At 43.8% G+C, this 22,669-nt stretch overlaps 1 protein-coding gene across 1 annotated transcript; it reads right to left on the reverse strand.

The window, feature by feature from the left end:
* Positions 1–689: 689 nt before the first annotated feature.
* Positions 690–17,511, reverse strand: CHRNA1 (cholinergic receptor nicotinic alpha 1 subunit). Its single transcript, XM_087434930.1, has 9 exons — positions 17,469–17,511; positions 12,004–12,149; positions 11,847–11,891; positions 10,678–10,787; positions 8,123–8,318; positions 7,385–7,622; positions 4,532–4,755; positions 3,161–3,400; positions 690–2,569 (listed from the first exon to the last, which is right to left on the reverse strand). Exons 1-9 carry the CDS (start codon positions 17,509–17,511, stop codon positions 2,438–2,440), a joined length of 1,374 nt encoding a protein of 457 aa, XP_087291056.1. The 3' UTR covers positions 690–2,437.
* Positions 17,512–22,669: the final 5,158 nt, after the last annotated feature.

Here is a 22,669-nt window from a genome sequence, read left to right on the forward strand (position 1 = left end):
TGGCCTTCTGGAGACCAGGCCTCAACTAAGGGAAGAGATTCCAAAGATGAAAATCTTTGACTTGGTAACAGATTGATGAAACACATATTTAGGGGCTAGTAGAGCCACACACTGCAACATTGTCGTATCCACTCAGGGCCAACTCTGCTGGCTTCCAGACCTGGGAGTGAGTGGGGAACATGGAAGGCCTTGATTCTGGGGGGAGAGATGGGTTATTTAACGTAATGGAAATACCACAAGAGTGGACATTAGGAGACCTGGTTTGTCACTAACTAGCCTGTGACCTGATGGGGGGGTCACTTCTCTGAGCCTTAGTTTGCTTATCCTTAAAATGAGGAGAATGGAATGATTTTTAAGTTCCTTCTCTGAATCAATAGTCAGTCCTGGGAGACTATGATGGATTAGGCAAGCAGTAGATTCTTTTTTTTTTTCCCTCCTAATTGTGGTAAAATGTATATTACATGAAACTTACCATTTTTACCATTATTTTCATTCTTTATTTTATTTTTAATTGTGGTAAAATAGACATAACATAAAATTTACCATCTTAATGATTTTTAAGTGTACATTTTAGTGGCATTAAGTACATTCACAATGTTGTGCAACTATTACCACTATCCATTTCCAGAACTTTTCTATCACCCCAAACTGAAACTCTACCTGTTAAGCAATAACTCACCCCTCCCCCTAAACCCTGGTAACCACTATTCTACTTTCTGTCTCTATGAATGTGCCTATTCTTGATACCTCAAAAAAGTGAATTCATACAATTTTTGTCCTTTTGCATCTGGCTTAGTTCACTTAGCCTGTTTTCAAGGCTGATCCACATTGTAGCATATATCAGCATATTTCATTGTAGCATATTTCATTCCTCTTTAAGCTGAATAATATTCCATTGTATGTATATACCACATTTTGCTTTTCCATTGATGGACACTTGGCTTGTTTCCCCCTTTTGCCTATTGTGCATAGTGCTGCAGTGCACATCGTCATACAAGGATCTGCTCAAGTCTCTGCTTTCAGTTCTTTTGGGCACATACTTAGGAGTGGAATTGCTGGATCAGAGGACAAGTCTATGTTTAGTTTTTTGAGGAACCTCCAAACTGTTTTCCCTTTAGTTTACTCTAAAATGAGGGCACTCAGTCCTGCCACTGGTGTGTGATGGGGAATCCCATGGAGAAGTGGATTGAAACCACCTGGGTTCAGACAGGCTGCCCAGCAGTGCAATTCACAGCTCTCCCCAGTACTGATGTGGGTCAAATGTGTTCTGGTGATCCCAGGGCCATTACTGAGCCCAGGGCTGCACATTTTCTAGTTCTGGGGTGAACTACATAGTGGCTGGAAGGCTGCTATGAAGAAAAATAATTTTCTCTCCTATTCACTTGTTCAGAATTTTAGAAATGGTGATGATATATGCACACATATCTGATTTCATTTATAGAACTAGAACCCCAAACATGATTGGGATAAGGACTAGGGAAAAAAAGGCAGGAAGTTAATTGAGAAGGCAGAAAGATGGGTGACACCAAGACTGAAGCTCTCAAAACACTGACCAGAGTTACAGAAGGGCCTAGGTTGAGAACCAGGGGTGGCCGGCAGAGCAAGTGAGCAATGAAGTGACCCAGCCCGGAGCTGTTTTGGACTCTCAAAGTCTGGGTTCAAATCTCAGTTCTTCTACTTACTAGTTTGGGCAATGAACTTAACCTCCCTCAAGTCAGTTTTCTCATTTGTAAAAGAGGGACATTAAGAGAGTTACAAGGGTGAAATAAAACCATACATGTGAGACGATTCCCACAGTGCCTGGCCCCCACACTCCATACAGGTTAGGACCTGTTTTCCCTCAAACCCTGAGCATCAAACTCAGGTGCTGTGTTAGACTGGGAAACCCTTCCCTCACGTCCCAGTTCTAGAAATCCACTTTAAAACATGGGTTTTTGATGCAGTTTGTATTTTAGTGGCCATTCTGGAACTTAGTTGCTGCCTTTGTACTGATTCCTTTCTCTCTGAATGAAATGCTTTATCTTTTTGGGACTGGTAGATGGGGCTTTCCTAGTAGGTACAAAACTGGCTTTTAAGCAAAGGATACATTTTTTGCTTAAAAAAATGAAACAAAACAAATCAACAGGAAATCTCAGTTATTCTGGGCAAAACTCTTCCAGGCACCATTGGAAATGAACACTTCTTGTAGCAGTTCTGTTTCATTTACTGAAACAGCCTCGCTCTCCAGGCAGAGCAGGACTGAAGGGAGAAGCAATGTGAAGACACCTGGAGGCCACAACCTTATGTCAATGCCAAGCAATATCATTAATCATAAACACAGAAAATGAAATGTTTGATAAGTGAGCTTGTATCCCACTAGGCAAATCTTCCTGTCTTTCTTGCCTTTCTCTGCTCTGCCCGGTGCGGGGGCAGAAGTGGGCTGGGCTCAGCTTTCTGCTCACCCTTGCTGATTTAATTCAATGAGCCGACCTGCGAACACAGCCAGGGTTCCGATGATACAGACGAGCATGAAGACTCCAAGGAGAATGTGGTCCATCACCATTGCAACATACTTCCATTCCTCGGCCGCCTGGGAGAGAGGAAAAGGTTAGAATTTCCTTAAGGTGGCCATTAAACTCACAATGTTCACACTGTGCTTCTTCTATGGCCTATTCAGGTTGTAGATCTTGAAGCCCCCAACACCCCTTGGCTGGCATTATGATCTTTATTTTTAGTGTGTGAGGAAGATTAGCCCTGAGCTAACATCCGATGCCAATCCTCCTCTTTTTGCTGAGGAAGGTTGGCCCTGGGCTAACATCCGTGCCCATCTTCCTCTACTTTATATGGGACACCACCACAGCATGGCTTGACAAGCGATGCATTGTGCGCGCCTGGGATCGGAACCTGCGAACCTGGCCCCTGCATGCGCACGCTGGCACCCGCCCCACCCACCTGCACTTAACCGCCATGCCACCAGGCTGGCCCCTGATCTTCATTTTTTGAATAGATTGTTCACAATGAGATGACTTACTAAGGTGGCCCAGAGGAGGTCAACAGGGGATCTTGGGTCAGTAGCTGCCTCTTAAGCACCAACCTACCCATCAAGCCAAACCCATCGGTCTGCACTCGAGCATCTGATCATTTAAACCCAGAGGTGCGGATTTCAAGCCACAAAGCTTACGTTATTGGACTCCTGGTCAGACTTCATGGTCTCCGCGATGTATTTGACGCCCTCGATGGCACTTTTCACCTCGGGGTGTTTGATCAGGGGAGAGTGGAAGCCCATGGGTGGAGGCCCCGGCTTCCCAGAAATGTCAGAAATATCGATGTCTTCTGTAAAAATCTTTCTGTCTTGTTTTTCTCTGGATGGTCTTTTCATTGTGGAGAAGAACATGATATTTGGGATAGTATCGATAAAAACCTAACACAAAAAAGATGTCTATGTATCAGAATTATTGTCAGCAGGGCAAGCATCAGACTCTAACTTTGTATTAGCAATGTGACCTTAGGCAAGTCACTCAGCTTCTCTGGGCCTCAGTCTCTTTGTCATTAAAACAAGGGACTATACTAGATTTTCTCAAAGATTCCTTTATACATGTCTTTTGGCCTGTGGAATTATTATTGTGATGATTCTGTAATGTGAGCAGTTCGCCACTGGAGAGAGCCTGTGCGCAGCTATCAGACTCATAAGAACCCAATGACTCTTACAGGCACCGCTATAGGCACCAGCTGCTTTCAAGGCCGTGTGTTCTCATGATCATATGGTTAAAGAAAGGGCCCCTCAGCTAAAAAATATACAAGGTTCTGGCCCCACACAACAGCTAGACTGTTTTCCTCCATTTCTTGTTCCTGAAGAAATACAACATAGGTGTTGCCAGGAGTCACTTAACAGTCTTTACAGAAACAGGGACTGTTTCTCCTCCAAAAAGAATATATTGCAAGCAGTAGTTTGTCAATTCGTGAAAAATATTTTGCATTCTTCACAAAAGACCCTGGAAGTTAGTGTCTCTGTGAAATTTTATCAAAAAACTGACATATTTGAAATGTTAACACATTCTAAATTTCAATAATGTAAATATTCAAGACCAAGTTCCTCACCAAAACTCACTTTCTGACAATCTCTCATCAAGCCCCCCCTTCAACTCTAGCCCTTGTTCTATTCCCAGCACACGATTCCACCAGCAAAAACTAAAGCAGCCTGTTCACAAATTGGAAGGCATACAAACAGAAATTTCAAGAATTTCACAGCATTTGTATAAAAAGACAGTGATTTATTCATCTTCTCTAATCAAAGAGATTATTTAAGATTGAATTTAGAGTGGGCTTTGTTAATTCTGTTTTTCTTCTCTCTCTAGGGAGGCTACATGAGTTATTCATCCCTGGGAAGGGGCCAAAGAAGGTTCCTTCCAAAAATCCCCTCCAGCCCAGAAAGGACTTGCAGTTCCTAAGTAGTCACAAGTGTTAGCCAGAGTTCTGCTGGCCACGTGGAAGGTAGATGTCCTCGAGATAATGGCTGCCCTGTGCAAAGTTTGCAGGGGCCTCGCTCACTCACCTTCCGCACCCACTCGGGCATGACGTGGGTGCTGGGGGAGCGGTGGTGCGTGTTGATGACGATGACGGTGATGATGATGGAAGTGATGACAAACACCATGGTGAACAGCATGTATTTCCCAATCAAGGGCACGGCACTGGAGGTGGAAGGGATCAGCTCCACAATGACCAGAAGGAACACAGTTAAGGACAGCAGGACAGAGATGCTCAAAGTCATCTTCTCTCCTGGACAAAATGAAGAAGAAACACAACAACCCACCAGTTATGGGCTGAATTGTTGCTCCCCCCAAATTTATACGCTGATGTCCTAAGTCTCAGCACCTCAGTGATTGTATTTGGAGATAAGGCCTTTAAAGAGGTAGTTATATAAAAATGAGGTCTTAGGGTGGGCCCTCACCCCATATGGCTGGTGTCCTTATAAGAAGAGGAGATTAGGACACAGATACACACAGAGAGGAAAGACCGTGTGGAGACACAGGGAGAAGATTGACATCTGCAAGCCAAGGAGAGAGGCACAAGAGGAAACCAACCCTGCCGATACCTTGTTGTTGGACTTCCAGCCTGCAGAACTGTGAGACAGTTATTCCTGTCGTTTAAACCACTCAGTCTGTGGTACTTTGTTATGGCAGCCCTTGCAAACGAATACACCACCAAAACCCAAGGGTGAGTGGAATGTGACCAGAATGTTCTCAAAGCATCATTCTGGGGAAATTTTTTTGGCAGAATTTCCTAGGAGACCTTGGCACCTTAACTTGGCTGACGATGACATGTGGCAGGCATTTCCATTAGAGGCTGCCAAGCAGGAAATGGCTACTTCATCTCGTGCCTCAGAATTCCGTTTCTTGGTGGAACCCAGTTACACCAAGCTAAGTGGCGAGGTAGACCCTGGGCAGCAGTTTTTCTGTCTGCTGAAAAGTGTCATAAACCTCACAAAACTGAACTGCAGCCTGGCCTGCTTGTTACCCAGCAGATGGATGGGCAGCCCAGAGGTACACGTATAATCTTCTCATTATGGGATCAAGCTGCAAGACCCAAACTGAGAAAAGGACAAAATCAACGATTTCACATCACTGACTTTCTCACTTTCATCTAAGAAGATGATTTGTTTTTCCTTGTTTTGTTTTGTTTTTCATATTAAAGGATTTCCCCACCCCTACCTCTTTTCTCTAGGCCCTGTAATTTCATGGAGAACATTCCCTGTTGGAGTCTTGGTTGGCGAGCATGGCAACCAGGAAGGTCAGGAGCTGAATGGCTCTGTGATGTCTCTATGGGCACTGACCACCTGAGATGCAGTAGAGCCTTTGGAGGGGACTTCCCTTGGGCCCATCTAGCTGTTTGTGTTCTCAGAAACCCTTGTGTTGCCCTGCTTTCTAGTATGGAGCTTTTCCCATACTGGACCCTTCCAGATACTAGGAGCGTATACAGGATACCAAGCAGATGTAGACAAGAAATTGTCAATTTTACCTGGTGGGTCAGAAAGTCTTCAAACATGAAAAAGAAGACAATTACAAATATGAAATAGTGATCAAGTTATATCAAATTTCTTGATTAATAATAATAATAGCTAACATTTATCAAGCAGTCTTACTGTTCTAAATGCTTTTCAAGTGTAAATCATTTAGTATTTATAGCAACTCTGCTTAGTATCCATATTGCCCTGACTAGTGTTTTCTCTCTTCCCTTTAAGAAGCTTCATTTGAGGGCCGGCCCCGTGGCTTAGCGGTTGAGTGCACGCGCTCCGCTGCTGGCGGCCTGGGTTCAGATCCCAGGTGCGCACCGACACACCGCTTCTCCAGCCATGCTGAGGCCGCGTCCCACATACAGCAACTAGAAGGATGTGCAGCTATCACATACGACTATCTACTAGGGCTTTGGGGGAAAAAATAAATTAAATAAATAAAATTAAAAAAAAAATAAGAAGCCTCACTTGACTAGAAAGTTGAAAAAATATTTGTTGTGATCATTTGTTTAAATATGAGTACAATCACTAGAACATATATTCTGTGGGGTGAATTCTCTCATTCTCTATTGTATCCCTGCCACATAACAGTTGTTCAACAAATATATGTTGAATGAGTGAATGCATAACTTTTTTTTCTTATTGGAAAACTCAATTTAGACTTTTGTGGATTTTTTTTTAGCATTTTGATAAAATTGTTACTATCTCTCTTTTTTCCCTCCATGTCTGGCATAAATTGTTTATGAGTGGTGACTTGCTGGCAGCCATATCATTTTCCCCTTTTCTGTACCATTTTCCCCTTTTCTGTAGATTGTTGGTGTTTGGTGGAATTATGTCACAGATGTGATTACTCAGTAGGAGGTAAGTAAGTTGTCCAGGCTGATATGTGAGAAAGAATTGCCACTTGGGAAGTATGGTCTTGTGTATAAAGATGCTGCCATCTGGAAAACAGATATGCAAAAGCTATTTTCCAGTGGCAGGCAGTGAGCACAAGAGGCAAGGCCTGGATTAGTCAGTATAAAGCAAGTGACTTCACTGGGGAAGTGGCACGGGGAATGTCTGTGATCCATGCCTTACCCAGCGTGTTTCTGGGCACACAGTAGGTATTCCCCAAATAGGTATTGGTGGTTATCCAATTTAACTAGACTGAGCTATGTATGTGCATCTTCAGGGTCATGCTCAACTCTCTCTGTAGTCTGCTCCAGCTGTGAGCTCCACCCACAGTGACTTTCACCACTGCCCCAGACCACTCAGTAAATGCATCCTCCCAGCGATGATGATTTGGGTCTGTCTGCCTGTATTGTTAATCAGCCCGTGATTATTTTTGGCTTCCCTCAAAATAGCAGCATGAGATCTGTCAGCGTCAGCAGCAGCAGCCATGGCAACCGCACCCACCTGAGTCTGTGGGCAGGTAGAACACCAGGCCGGTTAAGAAGGAGAAGAGCAGGCAGGGAATGATGACGTTGACGATGAAGTAGAGGGGCAGGCGCTGCATGACGAAGTGGTAGGTGATGTCCAGGTAGGGGGTGGAGGGGCAGCAGGCGTAGAACACCCAGTGCTTCCAGCCCCGGGACTCCTTGATCACCCACTCCCCGCTCTCCATGAAGTTGCTCAAGTCTGGCTGGTCGCTCTCCTGAGAAGATGGAATGAAACTTTGAAATCCCAGCAACGTCGCCATGAGGAGGGACAGGATTTCATAATTGGCTGTGACAAGGCAACTCTTTCCAGTGCTGTCTGTCACATACCCAGGAGGGACCCTGGGTAACTTCCACTTTGGGGTCTTAGGTTCCTTTCCTATGAAATAAGGGGGTTTGGACTATTGGGATTCTCCATATTGACTGTGCATTCTAGTCACCTGGGAGCTTTAACACATATTGGTGCCCTGGCCCCACCACACACTGATTAAATCAGAATTATTGGGACTGAGCCTGGGTATAGGGAATTCATTTAAGCTCGCAGGTGGTTCTCATGTGCAGGGCATTGGAAACCTTCCCAGTCAATTGGGAACATCAAATGAAATGATTCCCAAAGTTCTACCTGGTGCTGAGAGCCTATGATCATCAAGGGGCAGAGTTGGAGACCTGAGTCACACCTTTCCTGAGTCCAACCTCATCACAGAAGGTCACCACCTACCGGGTTGATCACCACCACAGAGCCATCATAGGTCCAGGTGCCCAGCTTCATGCTGCAGTTCTGTTCGTCAAAGGGAAAGTGGGTGACAATGATCTCACAGTAGCTTTTGAAGATGGCTGGAGGTGTCCACGTGATATGGCCGGTGTAGTCCAGGAGCACTTTGGTGAACTTGACAATGGCAAAGTCACCGTCTGCACTACAATTGGGATAAAAGAGGAACATGGCTCCAAGTGATGGATGAGCCTTCAGTTCTGCTTGGGGATGTGAACAGGAGCCAGCTGTTAATTATTCAGGTGCTAATTACAGAAGCTTTCTTTCGGGCAGTGTCGCTTTTACCTATGGCAGTTTCCCAAATTTGTCTGATAATAAGAATTGTTATTGTTTAAAATTGCTAATTTTAAACACTGGGGTAATTCTTTAAAATATAGATTCCTGAGAACCATCTAAGTGTTGAATCAGAACATTTGGGGAAGAACTTGGGAATCTATAGTTTTAAAGGAATAACAGGTAACCCTGATCCACTGCATCCCAGCTTGGTTTCCTCCCAGTCCTCAGTAGTGTTTGTAATGTTAATCTCCACTATCCCTTTTCTGATGTACTTTGAAAATGAACTGGGAAAAAGCCAGAAATTTTAAATAAAGACACCACCAAGGGCTCATTACTGAGACAAGCAGGTTAAGGAAGAGGTCTATTACCTTTTTAGGAACTATTTAGAAGTCCATGGGGTGGGGCCACAATCTCAGATGCCTCCAGGGCCAGGCAGTCTAGAAGGAGTGTGGGGTGAGACTGTGGTGAAGGGAGAGCCCCTCTCTCCTCTAAGGAACGTGCCAGTCGGCTCTGCCTGTGGCGTCCACGTGGAGCAAAGGCCCAATGTTCCCAGATATTTGGATTTTTCCTAACAAGCTGGAAATTTAGATTTTTTAACCCAAAATTTCCAGATTTTTTTTTTTTTTTGAGGAAGATTAGCCCTGAGCTAACATCCGATGCCAATCCTCCTCTTTTTGCTGACGAAGATTGGCCCTGGGCTAACATCTGTGCCCATCTTCCTCTACTTTATACGAGATGCCGCCACAGCATGGCTTGACAAGTGGTGTGTCAGTGCGCGCCCGGGATCGGAACCTGCGAACCCTGGGCCGCCTAAGCTGAGTGCACGCACTTAACCGCTGCACCACCGGGCCTGCCCCCTCCAGATTTCTGAGGGTTGGATTTTTCTAGAGAGGCTACAAATCCAGATTTAATGTGATATTTCCTGATTTTCAAATGTTGGCAGTAATTTCTCGTTAAAATAATGCTAGATATTAAGAAATAATGAGCCACTTCTGCAGGCCTTATTAAGTGGGCAGTCTGCTTGTCCCACAAACAGCCTGTGTCCCAGGGCCTTGGCCAAGAGCAGGGCATTAGAAGAGGTGTCGAACAGGTGGGTGGGGTCTGCCTCAGTGGGCTTTCAGGGACATATGGCACTTACTGGTGCCTCACTTCATAAATCGAGAAATTTTTTTTCCCATTGATTTTTCTTTGGGATGGAGATGGGGCTCTATCCAGAAATCTACTCAGTTTTGGACCTTCTCGAAAGAACCACAAAGAGCAGAGGGCCGTAGGATCATCTAAGTCTCTCCCTATGAGCTAGTAAAACAGGGTTCTCTCCCCAGCAGGGTGTTCCTGAGTGAGCTTGTTAAAAGGCCAGAGGATTTTAATTGCTTCCCTCAGATTCTGTCTGAGAGAGAAAACTAACACAAGACACTGCCCGATCAGCATATTTGCCCAAAAAGGTTACACAAATGATTAGATAATTTGGCTCAAGCTGGAGTCCCAGGTATAATTGGAAAATATGTAGTAGAAAATCAAAGTTGGGGAGAGTCAGCCTTAAAGGGTATCATTTCTATGCACTAGCCCTCGCTGCCTTCCCTGCTAAGTCTTCTAGAACACACAGCCTGCTGGTCCCAGACCCATGCTGAATGTCAGACCGCAAATCCTCTAGGCCGCCATCGAATGCTGCTGCCTGGGAAAGATGCTCTTTGAAATGAACATTCCCTGACAAATGAAGGGCATATGATAATGAATGTGTCATTAAACCGGAATGTCTTGAATCACATTATAATTTCACAACGTGCAGTCTGTCACGGAGCCCAGTGGATGGGCTACACAGGCACCCGGGCCATCAGCAGTACTCCATGACTTGGGATGCCGTGAAGATGTGATGAATAACAATCCCGGTTCAGACCTATTGGTAGGAAGGACATTTAATTCCAAAGAACTCAATTATATGAAGTTTGGGTTCCCTGGATGGTTGCCATACACCCTTCAGGAGCTCTCAGGGATTAAGTGTCCCCCACCCCACAGCCCTGTTTCAATTTGGCTCTGATAATTGTTTCTATTCATAACATGAGACACCATATGGCACCCCTAGCGTGTCAACTTGGCTCTTGGTTGTTAAGGGTTATTTAATGTGAACAGTGGTAAGAAGCATACTGAGAGTGGCAGCCCTGCCATGAGGGCACTCGCCTCCACCTGCCCCAGGAATTTACCCCCCTCCCCGTCCTGTCTGTTTTGCTTACTTGTTATAGAGAACCAAGTCTGGGCGCCAGATCTTTTCTGAGGGAATGTGAATTTTTTTCACGCCGCCATAGTCTTCTGGATTCCATTTTAGGTTGTAATCCACCCATTGCTAAAAACGAAGACATTTCGCCAATTAAAAAGCTAAAAACATTTTTTAAAAAATCTAGGGTTATCAAGAGCTCTGATGGGTATGGTAATTCAGATGTTGACAGAAGTTGTGCCCCAAAAAGAAAGGTTTGATTCAGAATTCAGCTTTCACTGTAGTAAACAATAACAGCAAACACTTACATAGCACTGACTACATGCAGGCACTGTTCTGAGCACTTCACCTATATTTATCATGTAGTTCTCATAACAATCCTATGAGGTAAGAGTGATTATTGACCCCATTTTACAGATGAGAAGACAAAGGTACTCCCAAGTCATGCCACTGGGTGGCGGCAGATCTATCATGCCACACTGCCCACCCCAGGAAAGGAGAATGACCCCATGGTGAACAATTTCCTCAAACAGGCAACATCATTTTTTTAAAGTATTATATTTTTACCTACATTATAAAAGTAATATATGTCCAATGCAGCAAATTTGGATAACACAATGTTACGGATTAAATTATGTCTTCCCAGAATTCATATGTTGAAGTCATAACCCCCAGTACCTCAGAATACAACGTTATTTGGAGATAGGGTCTTTACAGAGGTAATTAAGTTAAAATGAGGCCATTAATGTAGGCCCTAATCCAATATGACTAGTGTCCTTATAAGAAGGGGACATTTCAGGAAGAAAGCCATGTGAACATGAAGATGGCCAACTGTAAGCAAAGGAGAGGCCTGGAGAAGATTCCTCTTCACAGCCCTCAGAAGGAACCAATGCTGCCAACACCTTGATTTTGAACTTTTGGCCTCAAGATCCGTGAGACAGTAAATTCCTGTTGTTTAAGCTGCCCAGTTTGTGACTTTGTTATGGCAGCCCTAGCAAACTAATGAACACAGAAAACACACAAAGTAAAGAAGAAACACCAGAACATATCCATAATCCCACTACCCCAAAATATCTACCTTTAACATTTTGATACATATCCTTGTTACCAAAATTGATTTCCTCTGGGCCCAGGTTAAATTTCAGGGTAAATAAAAATAACATAAATGCAATTATCTAGCTGAATTACCTGTTTCAGTCGAACATTGGTTGTCACGATCTGATTTACTTCATCCTGAAAAAAGATAAGGCCTCATCTTTAGGGGATAGAGAGGGGAGCAGACGGGAGGATGCTCCAGGGTGAGGGGTGTGGGTGCTGTGGGGAGCCCGGAGTGCTCTTGCCTCACCACGTTGATGAGCTGTATCAGCTGCAGGCCCACGGTGACCTCCACGGCCTGGTGGTGGTCTTCCACTGGCCGTACGACGCTGTTATAATTTTCAAATAGCTTTGCCACCAGACGGGTCTCATTTTCGGAACATAGGACGAGGCCAGCTGAGACAGCAAAAGACACACACGCTATCAGATTCTGCTCCCCACCCTCCACACACAGTAACATGAGTAATTGAGGCGTGACCAGCTAATGGAAGGCACGCAGACCCCCTGTGGAAGGGCTCCCAAGGGAAGCTCTTATTGCCTTAAGTTCCCTCCCAAGCGCAGCTGCTGGTGTGGTCCCTTCCCAGTGGGGTGTGCCAGATTATCATGACACTTGTGCTTTGGACAGATGACATTCCTTAATACAGCCTCTGGCTGAATCAAGTGAGCTAGGAACATGCATACACAAGAAGACAGATCCACACAAAAGCCAGTCTCAGTATTTCAGAGTCTGGGCATGGTATAATGAACTCTTGGGTTGGTTGGCCTGAGATCTCATGATGCTATAAACAGCCAAAAATTGATGCTGGTTCACACCCACTAGGATGGCCATAATTAACAAAATTGAAAATGACAAATATTGGTGAGGTTGTAGAGAAACTGAAACACACATATGTTGCTGGTGAGAATGTAAAATGGTGCAGCTGCTGTGAAAAACAGTTTGGCAGTTCCTCACACAAGTTACACGCAGAGTTACTATATGACCTGGCAATTCCACTTCTGGGTATATCCCCAAAAGAATTGTTCAAAAACTTATACATGAATGTTCATACCAGCACTATATACAATAGCTAAAAGATGGAAATAACCCAAATGTCCATCAACAGATAAATGGATGAACAAATTGTGGCATATCCATGTAGTAGAATATTATAGGGCCATGAAAAGGAATGGGGTATTGATACATGCTACAACATGGATGAACCTTGAAAACATTATGCCAAGTGAAAAAAGTCAGACACAAAAGGGCATATATTGCATGATTCCATTTATATAAAATGTCCAGAATAGGTAAATCCATAAAGACAGAAAGCAGATTAGCGATTACCAGGGACTGAGGGGACAGGGGAATGGGGAATGATTATTAATGGGTACAGGGTTTCCTTTTGGGGTGATGAAAAAATTCTGGAATTAGATAGTGGTGATGCTTGCGTAACATAGTGAATGTACTTAATGCCACTGACTTATACAGTTTAAAACGGTAATTTTATGTAATATGTATTTTACCGTGGTAAATTTTATGTAATGTGTATTTTACCATAATTTTAAAAAATATCGCTGCTGGTGGGTACATGTCCCAGTTAAGTTGTTAAGATAGAGTAAAAACTGTGTGCTTTGCTGACCTGGATTTGGGGCTCCTATTTGGAGCACAAGTGATTCCAAGGAATCTTGACTGCATTTTCCTTCAGGATGGAGAGCAATTCAGCTAATACTCCCGAAGCCCACAGCCCTTTTAGTCCAATGTTATGTGGTCCTCACCAGCCTCCGGTGAGGCAGGCAGGCAGCAGACATTCTCACCTGAGATTCTGAGAGGTTGGATGACTTGTCCAAGGTCATGCAGCTAGGGCGAAGCTCCAGTTAGAGTCCTGTCATTCTGCATTGTGCTCCTGCCCTAACTCTTAATATTATGAGTGTGTTGTGGGCTGTCCTGGAAACTGCACAACTGCATGTACCATTATTCCTATGAGAAAATGTGTTCCAAATTCCAACAAGTGCCTTACGAAGGATCTTTGTAACTCAAGCCTTACGTGGATTGGGGACTGCCTGTTCAGGGCTGGGAGAGGAAGTAGACACACGATCCATTTGCCGTGATTCATGTAACCAGATCTCCCCTTTCCGCAGGTTATTGCTGAAACCCTCACACCTTTTCCCTGTGCCAAGACAACTTTAAAAATGGAATGCGTGATGTGCTTTCCCATTTTCCCCAGTAGTATTAACCTATCACCTCTAAGATGGGTTATTATTTTTCTTTATTATTTTTCTCCTTGGATCCTAAGTTTGAAAGAGTTTGTCAAGAAAATAATTATTAAGTAAAAATTACTTTTTCTATTTTTATTAATCAGTAAAAATAATAACTAACATATTCAACTTGTTATGTGCCAGACACTCTTCTATGTGCTTTGTATATACTAACTCTTTCAATCCTCACAATTGGGTGTTTTAGGGACTGCTATTGTCCTCACTGTACAGATGAGGAAATTGAGGCACAGAGAGGTTAAGTAACTTGCCCAGATTTCATACATGGTGGAGCCACCATTCAAGCCCAGAGCCCACGCTCTCAATCACTATTTCTCATCCAGGACTTTGGATCAGCTTGAAAGAACCAATGTTATGCAATGAGTTGATACATTTTCATCCCTCAAAAGTGTGTTTTAATTAGTCCATAGAGCTTTATTAAAGGCCCTGTGTTTGTATTATCTTTGTGAATCCTTATAACAATCCTCTGAGGTAGGCCTTTGCTCTACTTTACAAATGAAAGAGCCGAGGTTGGGACAGCTGAGCAATGTACTCATGGTTCCCAGCCGGTTAGGGCGGGATTGCAAACAGAAGCAGTCTGACAGCAGGGCCTGGGCGCTTTACCACCTCGCTAAGGTAAATGTCTCCTTTCCGTTCAGATTTTGAAGCTTTCAGTGAAGCTTTTCAGTGGAGAATAAATATCTCCATTATGACTTTCCTGGACTCAATGCAGGGAACCCCTGACCTCGCCTACCTCTTCATTTCTAGTTTCCCAAATTTTCTGAACCCAAAAGGGTCCAAGAGCGTCCAAGGTGCCCAACCAGGCAGAGCATTCACATGGCATCTCCCCGAAACCACCTGCATTTGAGGACTGTGGAGCGTGTTTTCCCAGTTTCCCAGTTGCCCATTGAGCCCCTGGGACACGACAATCCTTTTGTCTGCGTGCCTTGACTATCCCAGGCTCCACCCAGCCCATGGTGGGACAGGGGCCTGATATGGGTCACTGAGTGCCTTGGCCACTGAGTTTGAAGCTATTGCTTTGGCATTGCCCTGGGCTGCTTATTTTTAAGTGACTGTTTATTCCAGTTTGACAGGAAGAACATACTAGAAAGCAACGGATAGAGCAGATGGTCAGCATTATGTAGCAGGAAAACTATGCAGGCCAATCCTGTGGTCCACCAGGGAGACGTGGAGGCCTGGGGAGGACATGGCCAGCATTCCAGTTACATTCATTTCCTCCTCTCCCACCCTCGCCAATAACGAGCGGCCTTGTTCCTTCCGTAATTACTTTCTAAGGAATTTCCGAAGAGGTCTCCATTACTTAGATTGGCTTCACTGGTATTCTTTTCTTTTCTCCTGCCTAAAGCTGGGTAGAATGATAGAAACCTTACAGGTCTTGAAGTCAGAACTCTATGATTCTGTTCCCGTTTCCAATATGATCTGGAGAGTTGGACCAATTCTTCATGGATTCAGTAAATACTTTCTTTAAAAGGCAGGATGTAAATTAACAAACATACAGACGAACAAATAAATAATGTCAAAGTCTCCCTGTTCAGCAAAATCATCTTGGTAATCTTTAGTCAGATGGTGGTAACATTAATTCATTCATCAAACATTTGTTGAGCATTTACTGTGTGCAAAGCACTGTTTTAAGAGCTATGAGATGTTCAAAGGTGAATTTGACAGGAATCCTGTCTTCCTACCCTCATGGAGATTGACATTTGTCATTTACATAAATAACTACGAACAATTTGGAAAGTAATATGCCATAAGAAAGGTGGTAATGAAGTGCTTGGGAGTCTGGAGATGGAGGAGAGGAAGAGGTTGTAATGGAAAGTGCTATATAAACAGAGCAGAAATCATTATGTGTTAAGCTAAGACAGGAAAAAGTGTCCCTGATTTGAATGAGAATTTTGCCCACCAGGGACTGATTCTAAGTAGGGGAACTCAGCCACAATTTCAAAGTGTTCTTTTTGTGCCATACTGGTTCAGTCTGTATTTTTATGTGGGAAACAGCCTGCTGGGTTGGGCAAAAGGAATTCTGTACTGTCACTGGTCACCTCGGGTAATTCTTCTCTCAACCCGGTGCTGTGTCTCTTGCTACTTTTGGCAATTTCAGGCTGTTTTCTGACTGTGCACCCAAGAAACGGAGTCTCCAACTGGTCACATTCCAAAATTTATAAATTAAGTGACATTGAGCAGGTCAGTTCAGGTTTTCAGCTCAGTTTTCCTATAATAAAAAATGGAAGATGTTGGACTACCTCGTCTAGCTCTAAATTTCTATGAACCACCCATGTGAATTGATACCAGCAAACTTTAGGTTTGATCTAAATACATATCATATAATTTTTAAAATAACTAAACACGCATTTTTGGAGGTCTTTGGTGTCCTAAGAGATCTCTTAAAGATTTTTATTCATAAGCATATCACTTAAGAATTTTCAAGGAGTGTAATGTTTGCAAACACACACACCACCACCATCACCACCACCATCACCACCACCACCATCACGAGGCCAGCTCTGGTTGGATCAAGTCCGAATCCCACAGGATATAATTTATCCGAGTTCAGGCTATTTCCCTCAACTCTGCTATTGAAATACATTAATAATAAAGCTCTTTACCTCTTTTGCCCAGAAGGCCTGTGTCTGTCAGAGCAATATTAGAGAAGGGAAATCACAGAATACCAGCCGCCTTGTTTCTCAGTTGGGATGACATCACCAGTCAACTTTTACATGAAGCAATCGGCAGATATCTCCCATTTCCCTCTACCGGAAGTGTGGGATTCAGGATAGCGTTTCAGCTGCTGTGTTGTGACACATTCCAGAGTTGAATGCAGGTCAAGGGCTGTGCAAGGTTTTATGGTTTCAATTCAAACCCAAAGCTACATATAGTAATATCCTTTTTAAAAAAAGCACCCAGGAATGCATTCACATGGACTTTTTTTTTTTTTTATAACTTTAGGAGTTTAAAAATTACAAAATATTTCATCTTTTATGGAGAGAGTTTAGTTACAATTATGAATAGGTTTCTCTCCCCAGCACACGTAGCTGTCAATCAATCCTCTTCATTATCAGAATTCTCCTAGAGCAATAGAAGGACTTGTTAACCATATTGTTTTCACTTATAAGATGCCACTCTAAGTCCCCGCAGTTGTTCAAATGTGAAAGCAGCTCCAGGATGGTAGAAGTGGTCCTGAATCTGATCGTAGAGGGGAGTCGGATGCCAGGCACTGATGCAGGGAGGGACTTGCATGTCTACTTTGCAGCTTTTGACCAGGCAGCTCCTATTCTAATTGGATAACATAAACTAAAAATCTTTATCCACAAACCCAATCAAGCCAGCAGTGGTGAGAAACTGACAGAGCAGCCTCGGGCTGGTGAAGCCCTGCCATTCTGTGTTCCCATCAAGGAAGTAAGACTCTAGTTTGGGAGCTTCTAGTGCTTCAGCCTCAGAGGAGAGCCCCCCAACCCTGGCACGTACCTGAACAGAGGCCGAGGAGCAGGAGGAGCAGCCGGGGCTCCATGGGCTGTGGGCGCTGGCGTGGACTGGTGGCAGACTGGTGGCCTGTGCTGCTCGCTGGTATTCTGGCTGGACGCTTGGCTGCTAGAGGATTTGGAAAGTGAGTCGGCTCAGCGGAGCTATTGTTTTACACCACCTGTTTGCAGCAGTGACAGCTGGGCGGCCCAGAGCCCTGGAGCCCAGGGAGTTGCCGAGGGCCTTACGTTATTACAGGGTGCCTTACTTTATACAATTGCTATACCCTCGACAAGTTGAGCGTGAACTGCATTGTGTTTTAATGCAACATGAGAATAAAAAAACTTACAGTACAGAAAGACCGATTTTGAATGGTGAGCAACCCGCTCCCTTTTGTGTACACCGGAACCTCATCTACTTGGATTGATTTGATTAGGGTCACTTGGTCTGAGTAGATAGTCAGCTGGGTGTGTAAGACACCGATCATCCTAAATCACAAAAGTCCACACTCTACACACAGGAAAATTCATTTGCTGTGAGGGTCGAGATTGCCTGGGGCTTTTGTGACAGAATGAATTTGAGAAGAGTGTGGCTAGTGCTAAATCTGCTGCGGGAGCATTCCATGTTTGATTGGATTTGGTTTTTAACAAAGAAGGCTTCTTCCATAAAACCGGTTATACTGTACCCCGGGGTGGCTGTTCCAACCCCTGTCTCTGTGTCAGGCAACACCAGCCCACCGTGAGGCATTAGCCAGAGCAAACTGCCCACCTCCCACATCCTGTTATTCAAGAGAAGAGTAATTAACGGAAAAGTGGTCCACTGCACAAGCAGTTGTTCTAGGTTCCTACTTCCTTCCTTCCATTCCTCTGCCTCCTCTCACTCAGAGAAGCAAAGAGCAGCGTGGTTCAGCTTTTCAATTCCTTTGTTTAAAAAAAAAAAAAATCCTAAAATCCAGCAGTTAGTAATTGCTCAGTCTGAGAATTATTTTACCAAAATGGGGAAGGAAGCAGTTATTTAAAGACACCCTGCCTGCTCCTTCCTTGCTTCTTTCCCAAATTGAATCAGTTGAGGAAGGATCTCAAGCCTATGTACAGCATCCTGACAAATCCACCGTTCCAGGGAGTCCAAACAGATAATTAGAGAAAGGGCTTGGAGGGTAGAGGAGAGAATCGCACATTTGCGTTATTTATATTTTTTCTGTTATATTTGTGGGAGACCAGCTAACTGTCCACTAAAAAACTGGTTCTTTCCCTTCACATAGCATAGCACTGTGGCTCCCTAACCAGGAAATACATCCCTGCACCCTACCTCTTCCATCTAGATGGAGACATGTGACTGAGTTCTAGAAAATGAAACGTGAGGAGAAATTCTATGAGACTGACAAACCTCCCACCAGAGCGTATCCATGCTCTTCTAGTCTTCCTACTGGCTGGAATGGGCATGACCCCCAGGGCAACCTTGGAAACCACATGTTGAGGGGGCTTTGCTTTTGACATCCTGGAACCTGAATGACTTCATGGAGGAGGGCAGCCTGTTGACCTGGTCACCACCCAGCTCTATTTCATGAGTGAGGACAGAACTTCTATTGTGTTAAGCCATTGAAATTCTTGGGTTTATTTGTACAGCAGCTAGTATTATCATTATTAATATAAAATTTAGTCCCTTGCATTGGGGTCCTGTGGTTAAAAATAAATCCTAAAATATGTAGCACTACAGAGGAAGGCAAGAAAACTGGTATTGGAGACTGAAAATATAAAGACCCATGTTATATAATAACAAACTGTTTAATAACACTGTTGTCTTTAATTACTTAGTGAGTACAGAGTGTGTACTGAGCCTGTGGCTCTAGAAGAGGTTGGAAAACCCAAAGTTAGTACATGTCGGTTCTTATTGGCTTTGCTTAGTGAGTCAGTAGAAGGAAGAGTCAACTTCAGGCAAGAATTGGCTGGTTCGAGAGCAGAAATGAAAGGGAATAGAATGAGCCCAGAAATCTGGAGCCTTCTGCTTTGAACCCCAAAGAGTAAACGATAACACCGAAAAAAGTCTTTAAGCAACAAAAACCCATTAAGACTTCTCACTAAAGAGAGAGTTTCACCACTGAAGCAAAGATCAGTTTAAGGGTGCTTTCTTCACACTCAAGTCTATTTTTTTCCAGATGGCTTCAAGATGGCTGCCATTAAGTTGAAGGAGAGAGGCATAGGGGTTAGAATGCCAGACAGAAATCAAGCTTGAGAATCATGCCCAGTAAAGAACCCTATGTGTGCATACTGGCACGTGGAAATGACTGCAAACAAATATTTCAGAAGCTTACTAAGTATTTGAGGGAATGAACCCAGACTACAAAAACTTTGGTTGTTCAAGTCTTAAAACAGTCCTTGGGTGCCCAAACATGCACCGGCAGAAAGCAGGCTATGACATCTGCACAGTCTCCCAAAGAGGGCACTCTCCCCGTTGACCACTTCAGGCGTGGCCATGGAGGTGAGTGGACAAGCAAGACCCTCCCAGGGGGCATAGCCAGGAGACACAGAGAGCAATGGACAAGGGAGCTCCTCCCAGAGGGTCTAGTCAAGGGAATCATAGCAGACCCTCTCAGTGCCCACCCATGTCCTCTTGGTTTTCACTTCTGCTGAAGAACTCTGCTTACTGCCAACACCAGCCACCCTCTGCTTGAGGGATTTTTTTTTTTTTTTTTTTCTGGCTATAGGAACACATGGGACAGGCTGGAAGTGCAAGAGAGTTAATGTCCCCAGAAACAGCCTTCAGCCACTGTCAGAGGGTAAATACCCCAGCATCCTTGTCCCTTGGATGGCTAACTCTGAGGATACTCTGAGCTGTGTCTCAGAGTTCATCCATGGGATTGAGCCCCATTGCCCCTGGTGGAAAAGGCTTGACAACCCTTCCTCCTTATTGGCTTTCTTCTCTTCTCTGTCTCACTTTCTCCACTCTGTCACCTCTCAGTTAAACTCCTTACAGGGTCTGCTTTTGGGGGAATTCAAATCAAGACAGAATTTCTCCCACTATCTGGACAGGGGATCTTCACAATGTTGTAAATGGGTGCCTCTTCCACGTTTCTACCATTTTACCAATTGTCCTCTATAGATGAACAGTTAAAACTCTAGACTAAAAAAAAAATTATTAAAACGGCTATGTTCTTTAGGAGTAAACCTATTTTTTTTCATTAAAAAGTTTATTATTCAAGAAATTCAAATTTATTATAGAAAAAGTGAAAAACAGATGAATGAAAAGAAAAATCTTTACCCATTATCCTTCTACCTAGAAATATCCATGGTTAATGGGTTATTTTATATCTGTTCAGACCCTTTCCATGCATTTATTTATTTTCACTATCCCAAATCCCTGCTTTATGTTACTTGAAGTCAAAAGATTTCCTTTAATTTTTAGGTTTTCATGGATTAACCACTGCTAGCAAAATGCTACTTTTAGGAGAAGATTAATCTTTTTCTTTTCAGTTTTATTGAGGTGTAATTGACAAATAAAATTATAAGATATTTAAAGTCTACAATGTGATGACTTGATATATACATACATTGTGAAAGGATTCTGCCCATGCATTCATTTATTAAAGCACTTTTTTCAGTGGGCATTGCTATGTGCGAAGCACAGTTCTAGGCATTTGGACTACATCAGTAGACAAAACAGATGAAGATTTCTGTTCCTCAGGAAAAATGCATTCTAGTTGGAGAAAATGGATAATAAAAAATATATATAGTTAATAAGTAAATTGTTTAGTATCTTAACAGAAAATGCAATGGAAAAAAGAGACAGTAGAGCAGAGTGAGGGGGTCAGGAGAGCTGGAGAGGAGATTGCAATTGTAAACGTGGTAGGTAGGGTAGGCTTCGTTGAGGATGAGGCATTTGACAAAGACTTGTCGGAGGTGCAGGTATCTGTGGGATGAGCATTCCTGTCAGAGTGAAGGGCACTAGAAGTCCCTAAGGGGCATGGGCCTGGTGTGCTCGCGACGCAGCAAGGAAGCCAACCAGGCTGGAGTGCAGTGAGTAGTGGAAAGATGGTTAGAGGATGAGGTCAAAATAGCGGGAGGAAGAGGGGATACAGCACACCTTGTAGACTTGTACTCTGTGTGAGGGGAGCCTCTGCAGGGTTTTGAGCAGAGGAGTGACATATCTGACATATATTGTAAAAGGATAACTCTAGCCTTCTGACAAGAGGGCTGTAGGGAGGCAAGTTAGGAGCAACTGCAGTAATCCAGGCAGTAGATTGTGGTGGATTGGACCAGAGTGGTTGCAGTGAGGCTGATGAGAAGTAGTTGGATTTGAGAAATATATTTTGGTACTAGGGCTAATAGGATTTCCTGAAGGATTGGATCTGGATGCAAGAAAAAGAGAAGATGACGATTAAAGATGGTTCTGCAAGGATTTAGGTGCCAACAAGCGAATTAAGGAAGGCTTGGATGGAGCAAGTTAAATGGCGGGGAAAGCATGAGTCTTGTGAGGGACGTGATGAGTTTGAGATGTCTATTAGAAATCTGAGTAGGCAGTTGGGTTTATGAGTCAGGAGTTTAGGGGAAGGGCCTAGGCTAGGGTAGACGGTGCTCAAAGCCATGACTGGATAAGGGCAAAGGAAAGAGTATAGGCAGAGAAGAGAACTAACATTAAAAAGTTGGGAAGAAGGGGAGGATGCAGCAAAGACTGAGAGGGAGGAAGCAATGAGGCAGGAGGAGACCCAAGAGAGGATGGAGTTCTAGAAGCCAGGCGAAGAACTCGTACAAGGAAGAGGGAGTGGCCCACTGTGTTAAACAGTGCTGATGCAGCTGGTGAGATGAGGACAGAAATGACTAGGGGGTTTAGCAATGTGGAGGCCACTGGTGACCTTGACATGTACAAAACCTGACTGGTGTAGGTTTAAGAGGGGAGGAATTAGAGAGGCTTTACGGCAAAGGGTAACAAAAGAATCAGGTGGTAGCTGAAGTAGAGTCAGTAGAGGTTTTTTGTTTTGTGCCTTTTTTTTTTTTGGATGGGAAAAATAACAGCATATGTGCCTTTTTTTTTTTTGGATGGGAAAAATAACAGCATATTTGCATGATGATCATAATGATCCAACAGTAACAATAATAAAAAATTATATAGTAGGAAGCTGGAAGAAAACATTCATAAAATGTTTTCAAAAACAGGATTTACTTGCGGCCGGCCCGGTGGCTTGGCGGTGAAGTGCGCGCGCTCCGCTGCTG

This window comes from Ceratotherium simum, chromosome 9 (genome assembly GCF_057802395.1).
Source record: "Ceratotherium simum simum isolate JZ-2026a chromosome 9, ASM5780239v1, whole genome shotgun sequence".
Classification (NCBI taxonomy): Eukaryota; Metazoa; Chordata; class Mammalia; order Perissodactyla; family Rhinocerotidae; genus Ceratotherium; species Ceratotherium simum.

What these genes read in the sequence shown, in the direction of transcription:
- CHRNA1 (XM_087434930.1), bottom strand. Translation starts at nt 17,511, where the DNA reads ATGGAGCCCCGGCTGCTCCTCCTGCTCCTCGGCCTCTGTTCAG. An exon ending in TGATACAGCTCATCAACGTG is followed by an intron (nt 11,892 to 12,003) that starts GTGAGGCAAGAG and finishes ATCTTTTTTCAG; the next exon opens with GATGAAGTAAATCAGATCGT. An exon ending in GACTTGGTTCTCTATAACAA is followed by an intron (nt 8,319 to 10,677) that starts GTAAGCAAAACA and finishes TCCCAATTGTAG; the next exon opens with TGCAGACGGTGACTTTGCCA.